Source organism: Myotis myotis, unplaced genomic scaffold (assembly GCF_014108235.1).
Source record: "Myotis myotis isolate mMyoMyo1 unplaced genomic scaffold, mMyoMyo1.p scaffold_m19_p_12, whole genome shotgun sequence".
NCBI classification, from domain to species: domain Eukaryota; kingdom Metazoa; phylum Chordata; class Mammalia; order Chiroptera; family Vespertilionidae; genus Myotis; species Myotis myotis.
The window spans coordinates 31,917,160-31,935,183 of NW_023416316.1; the positions used below are offsets into that span (position 1 = coordinate 31,917,160).

Consider the following 18,024-nt stretch of genomic DNA (forward strand, 5'->3'; position numbering starts at 1 on the left):
TTTGTGGAGATGATTTGTTTGAGATCTATGTGATGGTTATAGTCAAAGGGATAAGAAATATGCTAGGTGTCATAGACTTTGCAATCAGGCAGGCGTGGGGTGAACACCGGCTCTATTGCATAGGCCTGCATATGACTAAACCTGTGGGAGCCCCAGGTTCCTTATATGTCAGAATGCGGGAAACATGGGTGTGTATGGAGGATTTAAATGAGATGATGACTCTGAAATTGCCTAGTACATTGTGTCCTCAATAGATGTCCATGGAGTGCCTTTACTATGGTCCAGATTCAGTACCTCAGAGTGATTAAGAAAGACAGATGTTATTCTCTGTGGTTTTCAATCTTAAGTGATTGAATTAAAAAATGAAATCATCGTTATTATTAATTTCAGTTTTACTTTGTAGGATCATTGACATTTTTCTTATGGTTGAATATATGGTACCTTTTTATGGAACGTTTAGGAAGAAAGATAAATTCTTCACATAATTCATGTTGTCTGTATTTTTAGTTTAATACTTACATATCAAGTCATCTATATTTAATTTTCTGTTTTTTATATTGGCTAGTTGTGTGAAAGTATTTCTGGTTCCATATAACATTTGGGGTTTTTTCGTATTACAAAAGTTGCACATACTTATTCTCTCCCTCTCTTGGTCTCTGTTTTTTATTTTATTTATTTTTAAAATATATTTTTATGGATTTTAGAGAGAGAGGAAGAGAAGAGGGATACAGAGGTAGAAACATCGGTGAGAGAGTGACATTGATTGGCTGCCTTCTGCATGTGCCCTGATTGGGAATTAAACCAGTGACCTCTTGGTTTATGGGTCGATGCTCAACCATTGAGCCACACCAATCAGGCTAGGGGTACACATATCTTTGCAAATAGTATATAGGTAAATAAAAGAAAAAGTACTAATATTGTGTACTATAATGTAATATGAAAAAAAGAAGAAAAACTCATTTGTCTCAGTAGATACCAAAAATTGATCTGATGAAATGCGAAATTGAATCTTGATTTAAACCTAAAATATAATAGAGATTTCTAACTTTTTAAACATTGAAATATGATATAATTAAAAGCAAAAGCCAATGCTGTACATACTAAAAAGGCACTTTGGAAAGAAAAAAATTACAAAGGCGGTCCCAGTCATTATTTAGGTTTAGTATAATACCGCCAATGCTGATGAAAACCTACCATAATTCATTGATTATTGACATAATTGTATACTAAGAAAACCAACTGAAATATCCTTAAGAGATATATTTAAAAACCTTCTGGAATATCCTGATTCACAAAAGTAGAATACTTGTAAAATTGTAAAATCTTTTTTTTCCCAAGGAGGCATTACATTTAAAAACTTATTATTTTATTGATTTTAGAGAGAGAGAGAAGGGAGAGAGAGAAAGGAATACCAGTTTGTCGTTCCACTTATTTATGCATCATTGGTTGATTCTTGTCTGTTTCTTGACTAGGGACAGAACCATAACCTTGGTATATCAGGTTGATGCTCTAACCAACTGAGCTACACAGACAGGCCAAATTACATTTTTTTGAGTCACAAAATTTCTGTGCATAACCCCTTTTCAATCTTACTATGATATAATCTCTCATGTCACCAGCTTTGTAGGCCTTTCTTTCCCCAAATGAGCTAATTCTTAGGAATGATTTTCCTTCTAATCGGCCTTTAGGGCTCTCTGTTATATCAATGGTCCTCCAGGGCAGAGCCTGTTCTTGAGAGCCCAACTAACAATGTTCACATTATAGTGTTATTTAACAATGTTCGAGGCACATTATCTTTTTAACCTAAAAAGTTTAAAGTTTCTAAATTCCCTGGGGAGGTTGATAGATGATATGGGCTCAGGAAAAGAGAATAAAGCAGGTAGCAATATGACTTTTACTCCAGGACTAGGAGCCTGTGCTTTGCTGTTTTTTTTTTTAAATATATTTTATTGATTTTTTACAGAGAGGAAGGGAGAGAGATAGAGAGTTAGAAACATCGATGAGAGAGAAACATTGATCAGCTGCCTCCTGCACATCTCCCACTGGGGATATGCCCGCAACCCAGGTACATGCCCTTGACCGGAATCGAACCCGGGACCCTTCAGTCCGCAGGCCGACGCTCTATCCACTGAGCCAAACCGGTTTCGGCTGCTGTTTTTTGTTTTAATCTTTTTCTCTCCTTCCTCTTAAAGACGACCCTTTAACATTTCATATTATATTGGTTTGGTGGTGGTGATCTCCTTTAGTTTTTCCTTGTCTGGAAAGCTCTATCTGTCCTTTGATTCTAAATGATAGCTTTGTTGGGTAGAGTAATCTTGGTTGTAGGTCCTTGCTTTTTATCACTTTGAATATTTCTTGCCAATCCCTTCAGGCCTACAAAGTTTTTTTTGAGATATCAACTGACAGTCTTATGGGAGCTCCCTTGAAGGTAACTAACAGCTTTTCTCTTGCTGCTTTTAATATTTTCTCTTTTATTTAACATTTTGCATTTTATTTTATTTTATTTTTATATTTTATTGATTCTTTACAGAGAGGAAGGGAGAGAGATAGAGAACCAGAAACATCGATGAGAGAGAAACATCGATCAGCAGCCTCCTGCACATCCCCCACTGGGGATGTGCCTGCAACCCAGGTACATGCCCTTGACTGGAATCGAACCTGGGACCCTTGAGTCCACAGGCCGACGCTCTATCCACTGAGCCAAACCGGTTTTGGCTGCATTTTAATTATAATGTATACTAGAGGCCTAATGCACAAAATTTGTGCACAGGGTGGGGGTTGTCCCTCAGCCCAGCCTGCACCCTCTCTAATCTGAGTCCCCTGTGGGATCGGACCTAAACTGGCAGTCAGACATCCCTCTCACAATCTGGGACTGCTGGCTCCTAACTGCTTGCCTGCCTGCCTGCCTAATCACCCCCTAACCCAGCTGTGGGCAAACTACGGCCCGTGGGCCGGATCCGACTGGTTTGAAATGAATAAAACTAAAAAAAAAAAAAAGACCATACCCTTTTATGTAATGATGTTTACTTTGAATTTATATTAGTTCACACAAACACTCCATCCATGCTTTTGTTCCGGCCCTCCGGTCCAGTTTAAGAACCCATTGTGGCCCTCGAGTCAAAAAGTTTGCCCACCTCTGCCCTAACCACTCCCCTGCCTGCCTAATCAATGCCTAACTGCTCCCCTGCTGGCACAATCATCCCCAACTGCCCTCCCCTGCTGGCCTGTTCATCGCCAACTGCCTTCCCTGCTTGCCTGATCACCCACAACTACCCTCCCCTGCCGGCCATCTTGTGATCACATGGGGCGGCCATCTTGTATGAGGGTGTGGTGGTCAATTTGCATATTACCTCTTTATTATATAGGTTTGGTGTAGGCCTCTTTGGGTTCATCTTGTTTGGGACTCTCTGTGTTTTCTGGACTTGTATGCCTTTTTTCCTTCATTATTTTTTTTACATAGGCTTTCAATTCCTTGCACACACTCTTCTCCTTCTGTCACCCCAATGATGTGAGTGTTGATATACTAGTACATGAAGTTGTCCTAGAGGCTCCTTAGACTATACTCGTTTTTTGGATTCTTTTTTTCTTTTTGCTGTTCTGCTTGGGTGTTTTCTGCTTCCTTCCAAATCTCTGATTTGATCCTCTGCTTCATCTACTCCACTGTTGATTCCCTATAATATATTCTTCATTTAAGTTAATGTAGTCTTCATTTCTGACTGGTTCTTTTTTATGGTTTCTTGTTCTACTTTCTGTTTCCTATATCTTTGCTGAAGTTCTCACTAAGTTCATCTACTCTCTGCTAAGTTAATTGAATATCCTTATAACCAGTGTTTTGTACTCTGCAGCTAGTAGGTTGTTTGTCTCCATTTTGTTTAGTTCTTTTTCTGGAGTTTTGTTCTCTCTTTCATTTGGGACATGTTTCTTTGTCTCCTCATTTTGGCAGTCTCCCTGTATTTCTATATATTAGGTAGAGCTGCTATACCTCCCAGGCTTGGTAGAGTGGCCTAATGTACTAGATGTGCTATGGCACAACCTCCCTGATCACTCAAGCTGGGCACTTGAGGTGCACTCCCCCATATGGGCTGTGTATATCCTCTTGTAGTTGAGCCTTGATTGCTGTTGGTATATCACTAGGAGGGATTTATCCCCAGGCCAGAGAGCTGCAAGGACTGGCTGTGACCACTGACCTCTGACCACAGTGGAGGATTAGCTGTGCAGGGGCTCACCCCATAGAGCACAACTTATTTCAGCAAGGCTCTGGTGTCCGCTGAGTCTGTCCCTTGAGTGTGTTGCTTATGGAGGTGGTTGGGTGGTTGTGTTTCAATGTGGTCTGAAGCTGTCCACTGGGAGTGCTGGCTCTGGGGACTCCTGGGAAGTGCAGGCCAAGGTCAGCTGCTGCCTGTGTTCTGCCGGGGACCACTCGGCATTGGCTACAAAGTGATCTGCCAATGGCTGCTACTTGTGCTGGACTTGGAGGTGCCGAGGCAAGGCCATGCTGTGAACCAAGGCCAGCTTCTACTAGTGCCATGCCTGGAACCAGTGAGAGGTACAGGGCTTACTGAGGCCAGATGCTGCTTGTTTGAGAGATTTTAGGAAAATCTGAAACATGAGCCAAGACAGACCATTTGTATGGAAAAGCCACTGGGAACAGCTTGGGTGGGTCTGAAAATTGGGTGGACATGTCCTCAGAGAATCACCAAGGTGGGGCAAACAGTGTGAGCCAGGTTGATGGAGTCTCAGATATGTCACCCAACTGTGGGCTCTGCAGGGGAAGGGGCTTATCAAAAGAGCAGTGGCTTCTGGCAGCACCTCTGTCTGGGAAAAGCTGCCTTGCAGATCTTATCCTGATGCTGGGCAATTCAGTTCCTGTCTGTAACATCTCTGGTGTCTTTCAAACTGCTGCCCTAGGGCTTGAGCTCAGAGGGAATAAGTATGAGTGAGTCTTTGTGTGGTCTATTTAAGAGGAACTGCTTGGGACTCCAGTAGCCCTTCATCTCACTTAGCCTCAATACCTGCTGGTTTTTATAGCTAGAAGTTATGGGGACTTCTCTTCCTGGAATGGAACCCTAGGATGGGAGGACTGGGACCCCTTGCTTCTTAGGGGAAACCTCTACAGCCAAGATATCCCTCCCAATTTTTATCCACCATATGTGGATATGGGACCAGCCCATTATGCATCTCCACCCTTTCTAGCAGTCTTGATGTAGCTTCTTTAATTTAGTTGTTCTGTAGTTTAATTGTAATTTTGATGTGATTGTGGGAGGAGGTGAGTATTGCTTCCATCTTGACTGACAGCCTCATGTTATAATACTTATAATAATTTATGTTAGTAAATTGCATGTATCCTGTATGGTTTTATTATTAACCTTTTTTGAGAAATTACTCTGAGATTTGGTTACAAAGAGGTGGTGAAAATAAATGTTTGGTAAACAGAAACTAGAATAAAAGTGTAAAGACAATTTCTAATTCATTGTTGTTATTTTCCAAGCTCATTTTTTGAGAAGTTAAGGTTCATTGTCAATAGAAGCATGTTATAATACAGAAAGTTCTCAGGTTAGCTCATGAACATTTAATTATTCTATGAGACATTGTAAATATGTCACTTAGAGTACTAACTCAGCTATGCCTAACCACCACATGTAAAGTGTGAATAAATACATTTGGATTTCCAAATTGAGAACATTTTGACTTACAAGTGGAGTGGCGATGGCTCTGGATTTCTTCATTTGGTGGATTTGGATTGGAGGAGGATACAGACCCTGAGCCGCAACACCATAATTCTCCAAGTGTTCAGAACTGGGAAGGTTGATGGGGTTTAAAACAGTTGCCTCCTATTGCACTATGTATGGGCTTTGCACTCATTGGGGAGTACCTATGCTGTGATTTTTTAGTCTTTGCTTTCATAAAAATGAGTCCAAATAGTATTAAAAAGAATACTATTTTCCATGAAGCTGTAGTTAAAGATAGAACTTTTTAGAAGAGGAAGAGCTATGTAGATTCTGAAAGAAGTATGTGTTCATGACAATAGTATTGTGAAATGAAAGTTGATATTTTTGGGGGGGCAATGCATATTTTCAGCAATTGGATATTTTAAGAGTACTTATTTAATAACCTCTTAAGACATTTTGAGTAATAAGATAAAAATAGACATTTAAAAAACGATTTTTTGTTGTTGGGTGGGGGAATTACTTGTAAGGTCTACACAAGTCCTTCTGTGTACTCTCTGGATCGAGTAGTTGCTGGATTTCGAACACGAAGTCAAATCCTGCTGGGTCACATAGAAGAACAAGATGAAGTCCTCCACTGCCAATTTTCTGATAACAGTGATGATGAAGAATCAGAAGGCCAAGAGAAATCTGAAATTAGGTATGTTAAATATATACTGGTTTAATAAACATATTATAATTTTATGATGCAATAAATATATACAGATGGAGGGATTTTTTTATTAAAATGTATCTTTTCTATTGAAATAACAGTAGGTAGTTTTTGATAAATGTGCTGTCAACTAATGAATTATGAAACCAGTGTTTGAACAGTCATCAGTCTTAAATTGAAAAATAATTTTGCTTTTAGAGCTTATATATTTATTGGATATTAATTTTCAGGGAGAATGTTTTTGAATTTCCTGATTCTGCTGCTACAGTGGCAACAAATATAATGAATTTCCCACTAGGCCCAACATGGATGGGAATATTAGTAAAATTCTGTTTATTTTATATAATTAATAATTCTTTTAACATTCTAGTCACTTTTGGGGGACAGCAAACACTAACAGACAAGTTACCTTTGATCCTGATCTTTGTTTTTTTAGACATAGAAATCACTCATGGATTCAGAAGCCAGACTCTGTTTGTTCCCTTGTTGAATTGAATGATATTCATGATCAAACACAAAAGTCAAGTTTGGGGAATGAAGGTACACAGATTTTAAGTAATTTATATCTAGTGTTTATAAGACACTTCTCTTTTTCTTTAGTCAATAATTTAAGAAGCATCTAGGAATTTTTAATGATGGGAACTTGGTAGGAGTGTTTTTCTCATTGGTAGAACTTTGTATGTTCTGTGCTCTACTTCTAATTTTTTCCTTCATTTTTACTCCTTAATAAAATTTTTTTCCCATCAATCAATTTTGGCTAGAGTTACAGGCTAAATCTCTCAGAATAGGGATTTTATATTCAAGCCCAAGTTGCTATGCACTGTACTCTTGACTGCTTTAAAATGTATCTTACGTAATTTACTAGGTGTCTGCTTTCCTGCTTCATTGACACACATGCCTACCATTAGTGATGTACCCTTGGCATTGGAGCCAAATAGTCTGCGGGTGCTCATAATATTCGAACACACATTATTTGATGCATAACAGTGTAAAATGTTTATGTTCCAAAAACTATAGTAGGAAATTTTAACTAGATTATATTGGCCTGTGAGTGGTTAAAGCACAAAAAGTAAGAGTATAGAGAATATAAATAACATGATAAATAAGCCCTATACTATGAAAATAGTCTTTTTAAAGAGGCTATGCATATAATATTTAACAAAAACTTACCTATATGTCACAAATAAAATTTAAATAAGTTAAAAAATGTGTAAGTAATATAGATAAGTACTAGTCAAATTGCCACTAGCTCCTTCACTGAGGAAATCTCCCTGTGAAAAGAAAGATAAGCTGAGCCCTGGCCGGTTTGGCTCAGTGGATAGAGCGTTGTCGGCCTGCGGACTCAAGGGTCCCGGGTTCAGTTCCGGTCAAGGGCATGTACCTTGGTTGCGGGCACATCCCTAGTGGGGAGTGTGTGGGAGGCAACTGATCGATGTTTCTCTCTCATCGATGTTTCTGGCTCTCTGTCCCTCTCCCTTCCTCTCTGTGGAAAATCAATAAAATATATTTTAAAAAAAAGAAAGATAAGCTGAACTTATCTTAAATGGTGACATAGTTGTTCCAGTGTAAGTAAGAACAAAACAGTTCTGGCCCACACTCTAATAATCTGGTGTGGACTAGATTCTTTTATTACTAGAAGACTAAAATAATAGGAAAAATTCAACGCTATACCCACCTGGAGATTTTATACCTTTCTTAAATAACTCAAGTAAAAACTCAAATTGCAGAATATCTAAGGGCAATGAAAAACTGTATCAGAACCTATGGGATATGACTAAAGCATATATAAAGACTTACTGTAAGCTAGAAAACTAAAGTCCCAATTTCTGGATATTTTTTCCTTGTTTTCCTTACCTGTTTCTGTCCCTTCCTCTGCTACCTCTAGACACCTTTCGTGTTCACTTTTCTTTTTAGTTCCATTTCTGTTGAATATTTTATAAGCAGATAGTTTTATTTTCCAATTTTGTTTCTTTTATTTTAAAGATTTAAAGATTGAATGTCTTCAGGAGAGTCAAGAGTTGAATTTGCAAAAATTAAGGCATTCAGAACTCATACTTACTGAAGCTAAACAAAAAATAAGAGAACTTACAATTAACATCAATATGAAGGAAGATCTGATTAAAGAATTAATGAAAACAGGTAATAGTAGCCTATGAACCAGCTAATACAAGAAAGAAAAGCTTCTAAAATTGTTTCTGATGTGTAACATTTACTTTAGTTTTTGATGCTCAGGACACTTCACTGTACCTTGGCATTTGGTATAACAAGCTGTGTTTGAAAGCAGTATGTGGAGGTTAGTTATTAAAAGAACTTTGTTATATTGGGATTCATCTATGAATTTTTCTAACCGGTGTGCTTTCTGTGCTGTGTTGAAACTCTGTGGCACTTAACTTTTTGGCCACTTTCAAAAAAACATTATACTAGGCATTTGGAAATATGTTTGGGATGTTTTTCTAACTTGTTTTAATAACTTTATTTTAAATTATTTTTTTGATATTTAATTTTTAACAGTAATCATAAACTTAATATTTTAAATGTAGTTAATTATTATTTCTCTAAAGATATAAGGAGTTATTCTTGAAAGCTGTGCTCTTGAGCGAGCCAAGCTTTTACCTCTTACTTTTAGTCTCAAATTTCTGCCAGGTTGGATGTATGTGCCACACCTTCTCCTTACCCTCACCGACGTTAGGCTTTTTGCATCCTCCCCTCCCCCAAATATACTCAAAGTATGAGCCTTGACTACTTTGAAATTCAGTTGAGAATTAGAGGAATAAGAGACACTAGCGTTTCTTTTCCCCAATTCCAGTGAAAAACAACTCCGGTCACATTTAGGGGAACTGAAGGGAATATTATCCTCCTTTTCTTCAAGCCCCAGGGTATACTTACACCCAAACTACATGAATTATGATGGGTCCCAACTCCTCTGCCTGTTTTCCTACTTTCCCCTCTTTCCTGCAAACTTGATTTCTGGCTGACGGTCCTCCTTTCTAAACGCCTCACCCTGCTCCTGTCCCAAAGCATTTACTTCCTTATTCCTGGCAACCTGTGTGCTGTGCATCACCCCAGCTCCAGTCTCCCAATGTCTAATTGAGTTTGACCATCTTCCTTCCTCACAGGCAGGATCACTGCCAGTAAACTCTCTTAGGAGTATGCAAGAACTGATTTAGGGGTTTAAATAGCTTCTCCATCCCCAAGATTTCAGGGTACTGCCTGTGGAAGTTGAGGATATTTACCCTTCTGGTTATCCCACCATGGGGTATCCCATCCTGGATGCCTTCATATAGAACAGCGGTTCTCAACCTGTGGGTTGCGATCCCTTTCACAAGGGTTGCCTAAGACCATCGGAAAACACATATATAATTACATATTGTTTTTGTGATTAATCACTATGCTTTATGTTCAATTTGTAACAATGAAAATACATCCTGCATATCAAATATTTACATTACGATTCATAACAGTAGCAAAATTACAGTTATGAAGTAGCAACGAAAATAATTTTATGGTTGGGGGTCACCACAACATGAGGAACTAACTGTATTAAAGGGTCGCGGCATCAGGAAGGTTGAGAACCACTGATATAGAGGATACCTGAACTTACACAGAGAAGGTCCTCTTCTTACTCATTATAACCACAGACCGTTTGGAGCTTTCCAAAGGACCCGTAGAGATGGTGACTAGCAAGAGGGTCAATGTGTGCTTACTTTTCAAAGGTGCCTCAATGAAGATTTCTCCTGAATAGCAACTACTTCAGACAGCAATAACAGTGACTCTACTGTATTTCATCAATTCTAATACACATTTTTCACATTTTAATATCTCTAAAATCAGGATGTATGTTATAATCATTGGCATCTTAACATATTATCATGTCATTGGTTCATTGGCACTGTGCCTTTTTTCTTAGTTCATAAAATATGGTGTGTTGAACACTCTATGCGGCCTTAGATTCATTAAAATATAGTAGTTGTATGTATTTTAAAGTTAGTCAAATTATCACAGAGTTGCAGAGCCAGTGCATTTAGTTCAAGAACTCCTTTTTATGAAAATATTAAGAGATTTTCAGTATAATAGTGTGTGAAACTCTCTCTGGCAATTTTTCATGCCATGACCTCTGGGCTCTTATTTCCCACTGCCATGAGTTTGCTAATCTAGTTTAGGGACAGTTGACTATTCAAAACCAAGTTTTTCGGTTTAGTAGCTGAGCTTAGAATGAAAAGAGATATAGAAATATCTTACTCTGTTTTTCTCTGTGTTCTAAATATTCATAAGAAAAGCATTGAGTGATAGAAACATCAGTGATGAGAGAGGATCATTGATTGGCTGCCTCCCGCATGCGTCACACAGGGGGTCGAGCCTGCAAGTCGGGCATGTGCCCTGACAGCTGGCATTTTGAGAGTAGAGCTTTTTTTGCCCCACCTGGTTTGGCCAGCGGATAGAGTGTTGGGACTGAAGGGTCCCAAGTTAGATTCTGGTCAAGGGCACATACCTCTGTTGCAGGCTTCCTGGGCCCTGGTGGGATTATGTGGGAGGCTACCAATCAATGTGTGTGTCTCACACCAGTGTTTCTGTCCCTCCCTCTCCGTTCCACTCTCTCTAAAAAGCAATGGAAAAAATATCCTTGGGTGAGGATTAAAAAAAAAAAAGAATAGAGCATTTTTATGTTTTTGATGTTTTACTTAGTTTTAAAAAATATATATAATTATTATTATTATTTTGGTGAAGGTAATGATGCCAAGTCTGTAAGCAAACAGTATTCTCTGAAAGTAACAAAACTTGCCCACGAAGCAGAACAGGCAAAAGTGGAATTAATTGAGACAGAAAAGCAGCTACAGGAACTGGAAAACAAAGATCTGTCTGATGTTGCTTTGAAAGTGAAATTACAGAGGGAGTTCCGTAAAAAGATGGATGCCGCAAAGCTGAAAATCCAGGTAATTTTAAAATGTAATTGAGAAAACCTATTTAAAGCTTTCTGCTTTTAAGGATTCTTGTACCTAGTTAGGAAAGAAATAGGACTCAGTTTTTAAAAAATACATATTTTATTGATTTTTTACAGAGAGAAAGGGAGAGAGAGAGAGAGAGTCAGAAACATCCATGAGAGAGAAGCATCAATCAGCTGCCTCCTGCACACCTCCTACTGGGGATGTGCCCGCAACCAAGGTACATGCCCTTGACCGGAATCAAACCTGAGACCCTTCAGTCCACAGGCCGACGCTCTATCTACTGAGCCAAACCAGTTAGGTCTGGACTCAGTTTTTACCAGCAAGAAAAACTGGAATGCAACTTTTCCAGAGCTCTGGTAGGTTTACATAATTTTGATCTGGGTAATATATTTCTGCGTTCAAGAAGTACATTATTTTAATCTTTTCTAAAAAACCATAAGGTAAGAAATAAAGATAACCATGGAAATAATGTCATTTTTGGAAGGACATGCAGTTTTAAAAATTTCTGTGCCTTTGACATATCTATGCACAACTGTTGGAGAAGGGGATGAGGAAGATGATGAGGATGGTGGAGGGGGTTAGGAGGAGCATGGTAGTTACCAGTTGTTAAGTGTCTACAAGGTGCCATATACATACTGGGTGTTTTGTATGCATTACTTAATCATGATTAAATCCATTGAAGTGGGTATTTTTTACCCTCTTTTATAAATGATCAATCTGAGATTTAGAAAGGTGAAATAACTATTTCAGGGTCACATAGTTATGACAATACCATCTTTCAGTATTCTAACATTCCATTTTAAATATTGAAATGCCACTTTTTTTTGTTTTTGTATAATGAAGTTATTTCAATTCATAAAACAAAATTTTTAAATTAAAAACCCTGAAATTTATATTCTTTGTTATTAAATATATATATAGCTATATGCTACATTAATATTTTGATGCTAACTGGTACACTTTTAAGTGTCTGTGGAATAAATGCAAAAGATAGTGATATCCTTTCTCACTTAAAAAATGTTTTTAAAAAGCCGAAACCGGTTTGGCTCAGTGGATAGAGCGTCGGCCTGTGGACTGAGGGGTCCCAGGTTCGGTTCCGGTCAGGGGCATGTGCCTGGGTTGCGGGCATATCCCCAGTGGGGGATGTGCGGGAGGCAGCTGATCGATGTTTCTCTCTCATCGATGTTTCTAACTCTCTATCTCTCTCCCTTCCTCTCTGTAAAAAATCAATAAAATATATTTTTAAAAAAAATGTTTTTAAAAAATGTCTTAGAGGAAGTGAGAGTGAGAGAAACATTACTGTGAGAGAGAAACATCGACTGGTTGCCTCCTGCATGCCCCCTACGGGGGATCAAGCCCACAACCTGGGCATGTGCCTTGACTGGGAATTGAACCAATAACCTCTTGGTGCATAGGTTGATGCTCAACCACTGAGCAACACCGGCTGGGCCCTATCTCACTTTTAAGTAAGATTTTCAGTACTTATAGTGATGTGGAAAAGACATTAAAATGCTAGTAGCATCATTTTGCTGCAGTTTTGCAATTACTCTCAAAATTAAATATAAGTTCAGTTTTGTATTATTTTAATTTTTCCATGTACATGTAATATTTTTAAATTACAACCTATACTAATAATAGATGAATATGCAAATTGTCCAGGACACCATCACATAACAACCAATCAGATGGGGGCGGGGCCGTGGAGGAGAGCTCTCAGCACGTCTGCATGTGGAGTGGAAGGGAGAGCAGATAGGCAGTTAAGGGGATCAAGCCAGGAGGGGAGAACAGATAGGCAGTTAGGGTGATCAGGCAAGGAGGGGAGCGCAGATAGGCAGTTAGGGGGATCAGGCTTGCAGGGGAGAACAGTTAGGCAGTTAGGGGGATCAGGCCGGCAGGGGAGAGCAATTAGGACCATCAGGCCAGCAGGGGAGCAGTTAGGGGCATCAGGCAGGCACGCAGGTGAGCAGTTAGGAGCCAGTGGTTCCAGATTGCTAGAGGGATCCCAGATTGGAGAGGGTGCAGTCCGGGCTGAGGACCCCTCCCCTCCCCGTCCCCTGTGCACGAATTTTGTGCATCAGGCCTCTAGTACTCATTAATAAAAAGCAAAGAGATTAATTTTGTTTTGTGTGGGTGTGGGCACCAGGAAGCCTCATCATCCTTTACGTATAGCTAGTGAAAATTATGGTGGTTTCCAAGTTGTAAAAGTAAAAATGTAAAAAACAATTGTGAATTTATAAAAAAAAAAATATATATATATATATATATATATATATATATATATATATATATATATATATCTAAGCAAAATGCCTATCCTTGCCATTGAATGAAAAGTTTTAAGTTTATTTGAAGTTCATGAGAGATGCAATTTTTCATTTTGAAATATTCCATATGATCCTAGGTCTTACAGAAGAAGCAACAAAATAGTAAGAAGTTGGCATCACTTTCAATCCAAAATGAGAAACGTGCTAATGAATTAGAGCAGAGTATAGATCACATGAAATATCAAAAGATACAGCTGCAAAAGAGACTTCGAGAAGAAAATGAAAAAAGGAAGCAACTGGATACAGAAATTCAGCGGGATCAACAAAAAATCAAAGTAATATTGTCATACTTTCCTGCTAAATATGAAATGGCTCAGAGCTGAGGAAGCCAAGGTCTTGATTTTACTTGTGAGGTATCTCATCTTGGCCTCTCCTTGGCTGCTGTCCTCATTCTCTTTAAAGCTTTGTTCATCTACATAGTAAAGCCTATTTATTGAATTCTGAGTACTGTCTTGAAGGCTTTGACTTCACAAAAGAATGTTTAGTGATGCAGTTTCTTAACTGTAGTTGCGACTGTCAAAAACATAAAAAGCCAACTTTCTAAATAACATCTGACATTTGAATAGGCTTTCCCATTTTCAAAGTGCTTTGAAATGCATTGTCCATGTGGTGGCATGGAAAAAAGTACAAGATAAAATGGTACCGTTCCACTCATAGTGAGCAGAAGAGTGATCAAACCTGTACTACGTCCAGCAGTTCTATAGAGTGGATTGGGATGGGGAGGAACTAGTGGTGTAGTGTCAGCCTGGGCTCTGGAGCCAGGCTAGCATAGGTTTAAATCCCAGCTCTCTCAGTTCCTAGCTGGATCATTTATTGAGAAAATCATTTACCCTCTCTGAGTCTGTTTACTCATATCGATAATAGCCTTAATCATACTTGCCTCACAGGACTCTTTTGAAGAAAGAGGAGGATGATCACTATCATAATAGCAATAACAAACACTTATCTAGCACTACATAGTATAGTAGTCTGTTCTCTTGAAATGTTAAGCCAAACCCAAAGCTTATAACATAATTGGAGATTTCCTAGATATTTAATTTTGGAATATAATCCATTCTCAGACCTTAAAAAAATGATAGAATTTAGTGATGGAAGTGAACTTAAAAAGCATTTAAGCCAAGCTACTGACTTTTTTTTAATTGAGATATACTTCACATACCATACAATTCACCCATTTAAAGTAGACAGTTTAAAAGGACTTGGTATATTACAATTGATTTTATAAGTTGTGGTAAAAGATATATCATTTTAAACATGTTTAATTGTACAGTTCAGTGGCATTAATTATATTCACAATGTTGTGCAACCATCACCATCTATTTCCAAAACTTTTAGCATATTTTCAAGGTTTATCCACATTGTAGCATATATCAGAACCTCATTCCTTTTTAAGGCTGAGTAATATTCCATTGTATGCATATACCACATTTTATTTTTCCATTCATTTGTTGTTAGACGTTGGGTTGTTTTCACCTTTGGCTATTGTGAATAATGCTGCGATAAATACTGGCATATAAGTAATTAAGTCCCTGCTTTCAATTTCTTTGGAAGTGAAATACCTAAGAGTAGAATTGCAGTGTCATATGTTAATTCCATATTTACATTTTTTGAGGAAGCACTAACTGTTTTCAATAGAGGCAGCATTAGTTTACATTCTTGCCAGAATGTACAAAGGTTCTAATTTCTCCACATCTTCGCTAACACTTGTTGTTTTCTGTGTGTGTGTGTTTGTTGTAGACATCCAAGTATGTGTGAAGTGATATTTCATTGTGGTTTTTATTTGCACTTCCCAAATGACTAATGATGTTTAGCATTTTTTCATGTGCTTATTGGCCATTTATATATCTTCTTTGGAGAAATGTCTATTCAGGTTCTTTGTCTACTTTTTTTTGGTTCCTATTCCAACCGGTTTTTATTTTAATTTTTAATTGAATTTATTGGGGTGACATTGGTTAATAAAATTAGGGTGAAAAGGGTGAAGGGATTAAGCAAAAAAAAAACCCCAAAACAAAAAACAAAACAACAACTCCTCAGACACAGACAACAGCATGGTGATTACAAGAAGGGAAGGGGGTAAAGGGAGGTAGGAAAGGGTAAAGGGGAAATAAATGGTGATGGAAGGAGACTTTGTCTACTTTTTAATTGGATTATCTTTTGTTGTTGAGTTGTAGGAGTTCTTTATATAGTCTAGACATTAAACTCTATCAGATATATGACTTCCAATATTTTATCCCATTCTATAAGTTGTCTTTAAACTTTCTTGGTAATACTCACTAATGCAGCAACGTTTTTAATTTTTAATTTTTATGAAATCCAATTTATTTTTTCTTTTGTAACTTGTACTTTCGGTGTCATATCTAACAATCCATTGCCAAATCTAAGATCGTGAAGACTTACCCCTGTGGGTTTTTTAAATAATTCTATGGCTTTAGCTCTTATATTTAATAGGTCGTTGATTTATATTTAGTTAATTTTTGTATATGGTGTGAAACAGAGGTCCAACTTTACTCTTTTGCATGTGGAAATCCAATTGTCTTAGAACCATCAGTTGAAGAGACTGTTCTTGCCCCATTGAATGGACTTTATACCCTGGTCAAAAATCAATTGGCTATAAATTTATGGATTTATTTCTAAACTCTCAATTCTATTCTGTTTGTATATATATATATATATCTGTCCTTATGCCAGATTACTGTGGCTTTGCAGTATTTTGAAAGTGGGTAGTAAGTTCTTTTCTTTATTCTTTCTTTTCAACATTGTTTTTGCTATTTGAGGCCTCTTGCAATTCAGTATGAATTTAAGGATCAACTTTTCCATTTCTGCAAAAAAGCCATTGGAATTTTGATATGGATTGCTTTGAATCTGTAGATCTTTTAGTGTAGTATTGATATGACAATATAATGTCTTCCTATCCATGAGCATTTATTTAGGTCTTTAATTTATTTCAGCAAGGTTTTATAATTTTCAGTGTAGTAGTTTTTTACTTCCCTGGTTAAATTTATTCCCAGATATTTATTCTTTTAGATGATATTATAAATGGAATTTTCTTAATTTCTTTGAGTTACTCATTCTTTTTTTTTTATATTTTTTATATTTATTTTATATATTTAAATGCCATTTAACAAAGAAAAATCAACCAAAAAAAAATGAGTTCCTGTGTCAGAGGTGTCATAGGTTCGTCATCACTGCTCTAGTCGGTTCTAAGTCCTCTTTTTTTTTTTTTTTAATTAAATCTTTATTGTTCAGATTATTACATTTGTTCCTCTTTTTTCCCCCCATAACTCCCCTCCTCCCAGTTCCCGCCCCACCCTCTGCCCTCACTCCCCATCCACTGTCCTCATCCATCGGTGCACGATTTTTGTCCAGTCTCTTCCCGCATCTCCCACACCCCTTTCCCCCCAAGAATAGTCAGTCCATTCCCTTTCTATGTCCCTGATTCTATTATAATCACCAGTTCATTCTGTTCATCAGATTATTTATTCACTTGATTCTTAGATTCACTTGTTGATAGATGCATATTTGTTGTTCATAATTTGTATCTTTACCTTTTTCTTCCTCTTCCTCTTCTTAAAGGATACCTTTCAGGATTTCATATAATCCTGGTTTGGTGGTGATGAACTCCTTTAGCTTTTTCTTATCTGTGAAGCTCTTTATCTGACCTTCAATTCTGAATGATAGCTTTGCTGGATAAAGTAATCTTGGTTGTAGGTTCTTGGTATTCATCACTTTGAATATTTCCTGCCACTCCCTTCTGGCCTGCAAAGTTTCTGTTGAGAAATCAGCTGACAGTCGTATGGGTATTCCCTTGTAGGTAACTGAGTTTCTTTCTCTTGCTGTTTTTAAGATTCTCTCTTTATATTTTGCTCTTGGCATTTTAATTATGATGTGTCTTGGTGTGGTCCTCTTTGGATTCCTTTTGTTTGGGGTTCTCCGCGCTTCTTGGACCTGTAAGTCCATTTCTTTCACCAGGTGGGGGAAGTTTTCTGTCATTATTTCTTCAAATAGGTTTTCAATATCTTGCTCTCTCTCATCTTCTGGCACCCCTATAATTCTGATGTTGGTACGTTTGAAGCTGTTCCAGAGGCTCCTTACACTATCCTCGCATTTTTGGATTCTTTTTTCATTTTGCTTTTCCGGTTGGGTGTTTTTTGCTTCCTCGCATTTCAAATCATTGGCTTGATTCTTGCGCTCCTCTGGTCTGCTGTCGGGAGTCTGTATAATATTCGTTATTTCAGTCCGTGTATGCTTAATTTCTAGTTGGTTCCCCAATATAACATCGAGGGTCTCATTAGTTTTCTTGTAGATCTCATTAAGTTTATCGGCGGCTTCTAAACAGTTCTTGAGAGACCTTAAAAGTGTGGTTCTGAACTCTATATCTT

At 37.7% G+C, this 18,024-nt stretch overlaps 1 protein-coding gene across 5 annotated transcripts in view; it reads left to right on the forward strand.

Moving 5' to 3' along the window:
- The window catches only part of KIF27 (kinesin family member 27), a 74,860-nt gene that overhangs the window by 27,330 nt on the left and 29,506 nt on the right, over nt 1–18,024 (forward strand). For 4 of the 5 annotated variants that reach the window (XM_036330703.1, XM_036330705.1, XM_036330706.1 and 1 more), the window contains 5 exons: nt 6,197–6,366; nt 6,815–6,918; nt 8,362–8,517; nt 11,104–11,309; nt 13,723–13,920. In XM_036330703.1, the coding sequence (XP_036186596.1) occupies nt 6,197–6,366; nt 6,815–6,918; nt 8,362–8,517; nt 11,104–11,309; nt 13,723–13,920 (834 nt within the window). The remainder of the gene's footprint in view (nt 1–6,196; nt 6,367–6,814; nt 6,919–8,361; nt 8,518–11,103; nt 11,310–13,722; nt 13,921–18,024) is intronic. The other variant, XM_036330704.1, reaches the window with a different exon arrangement.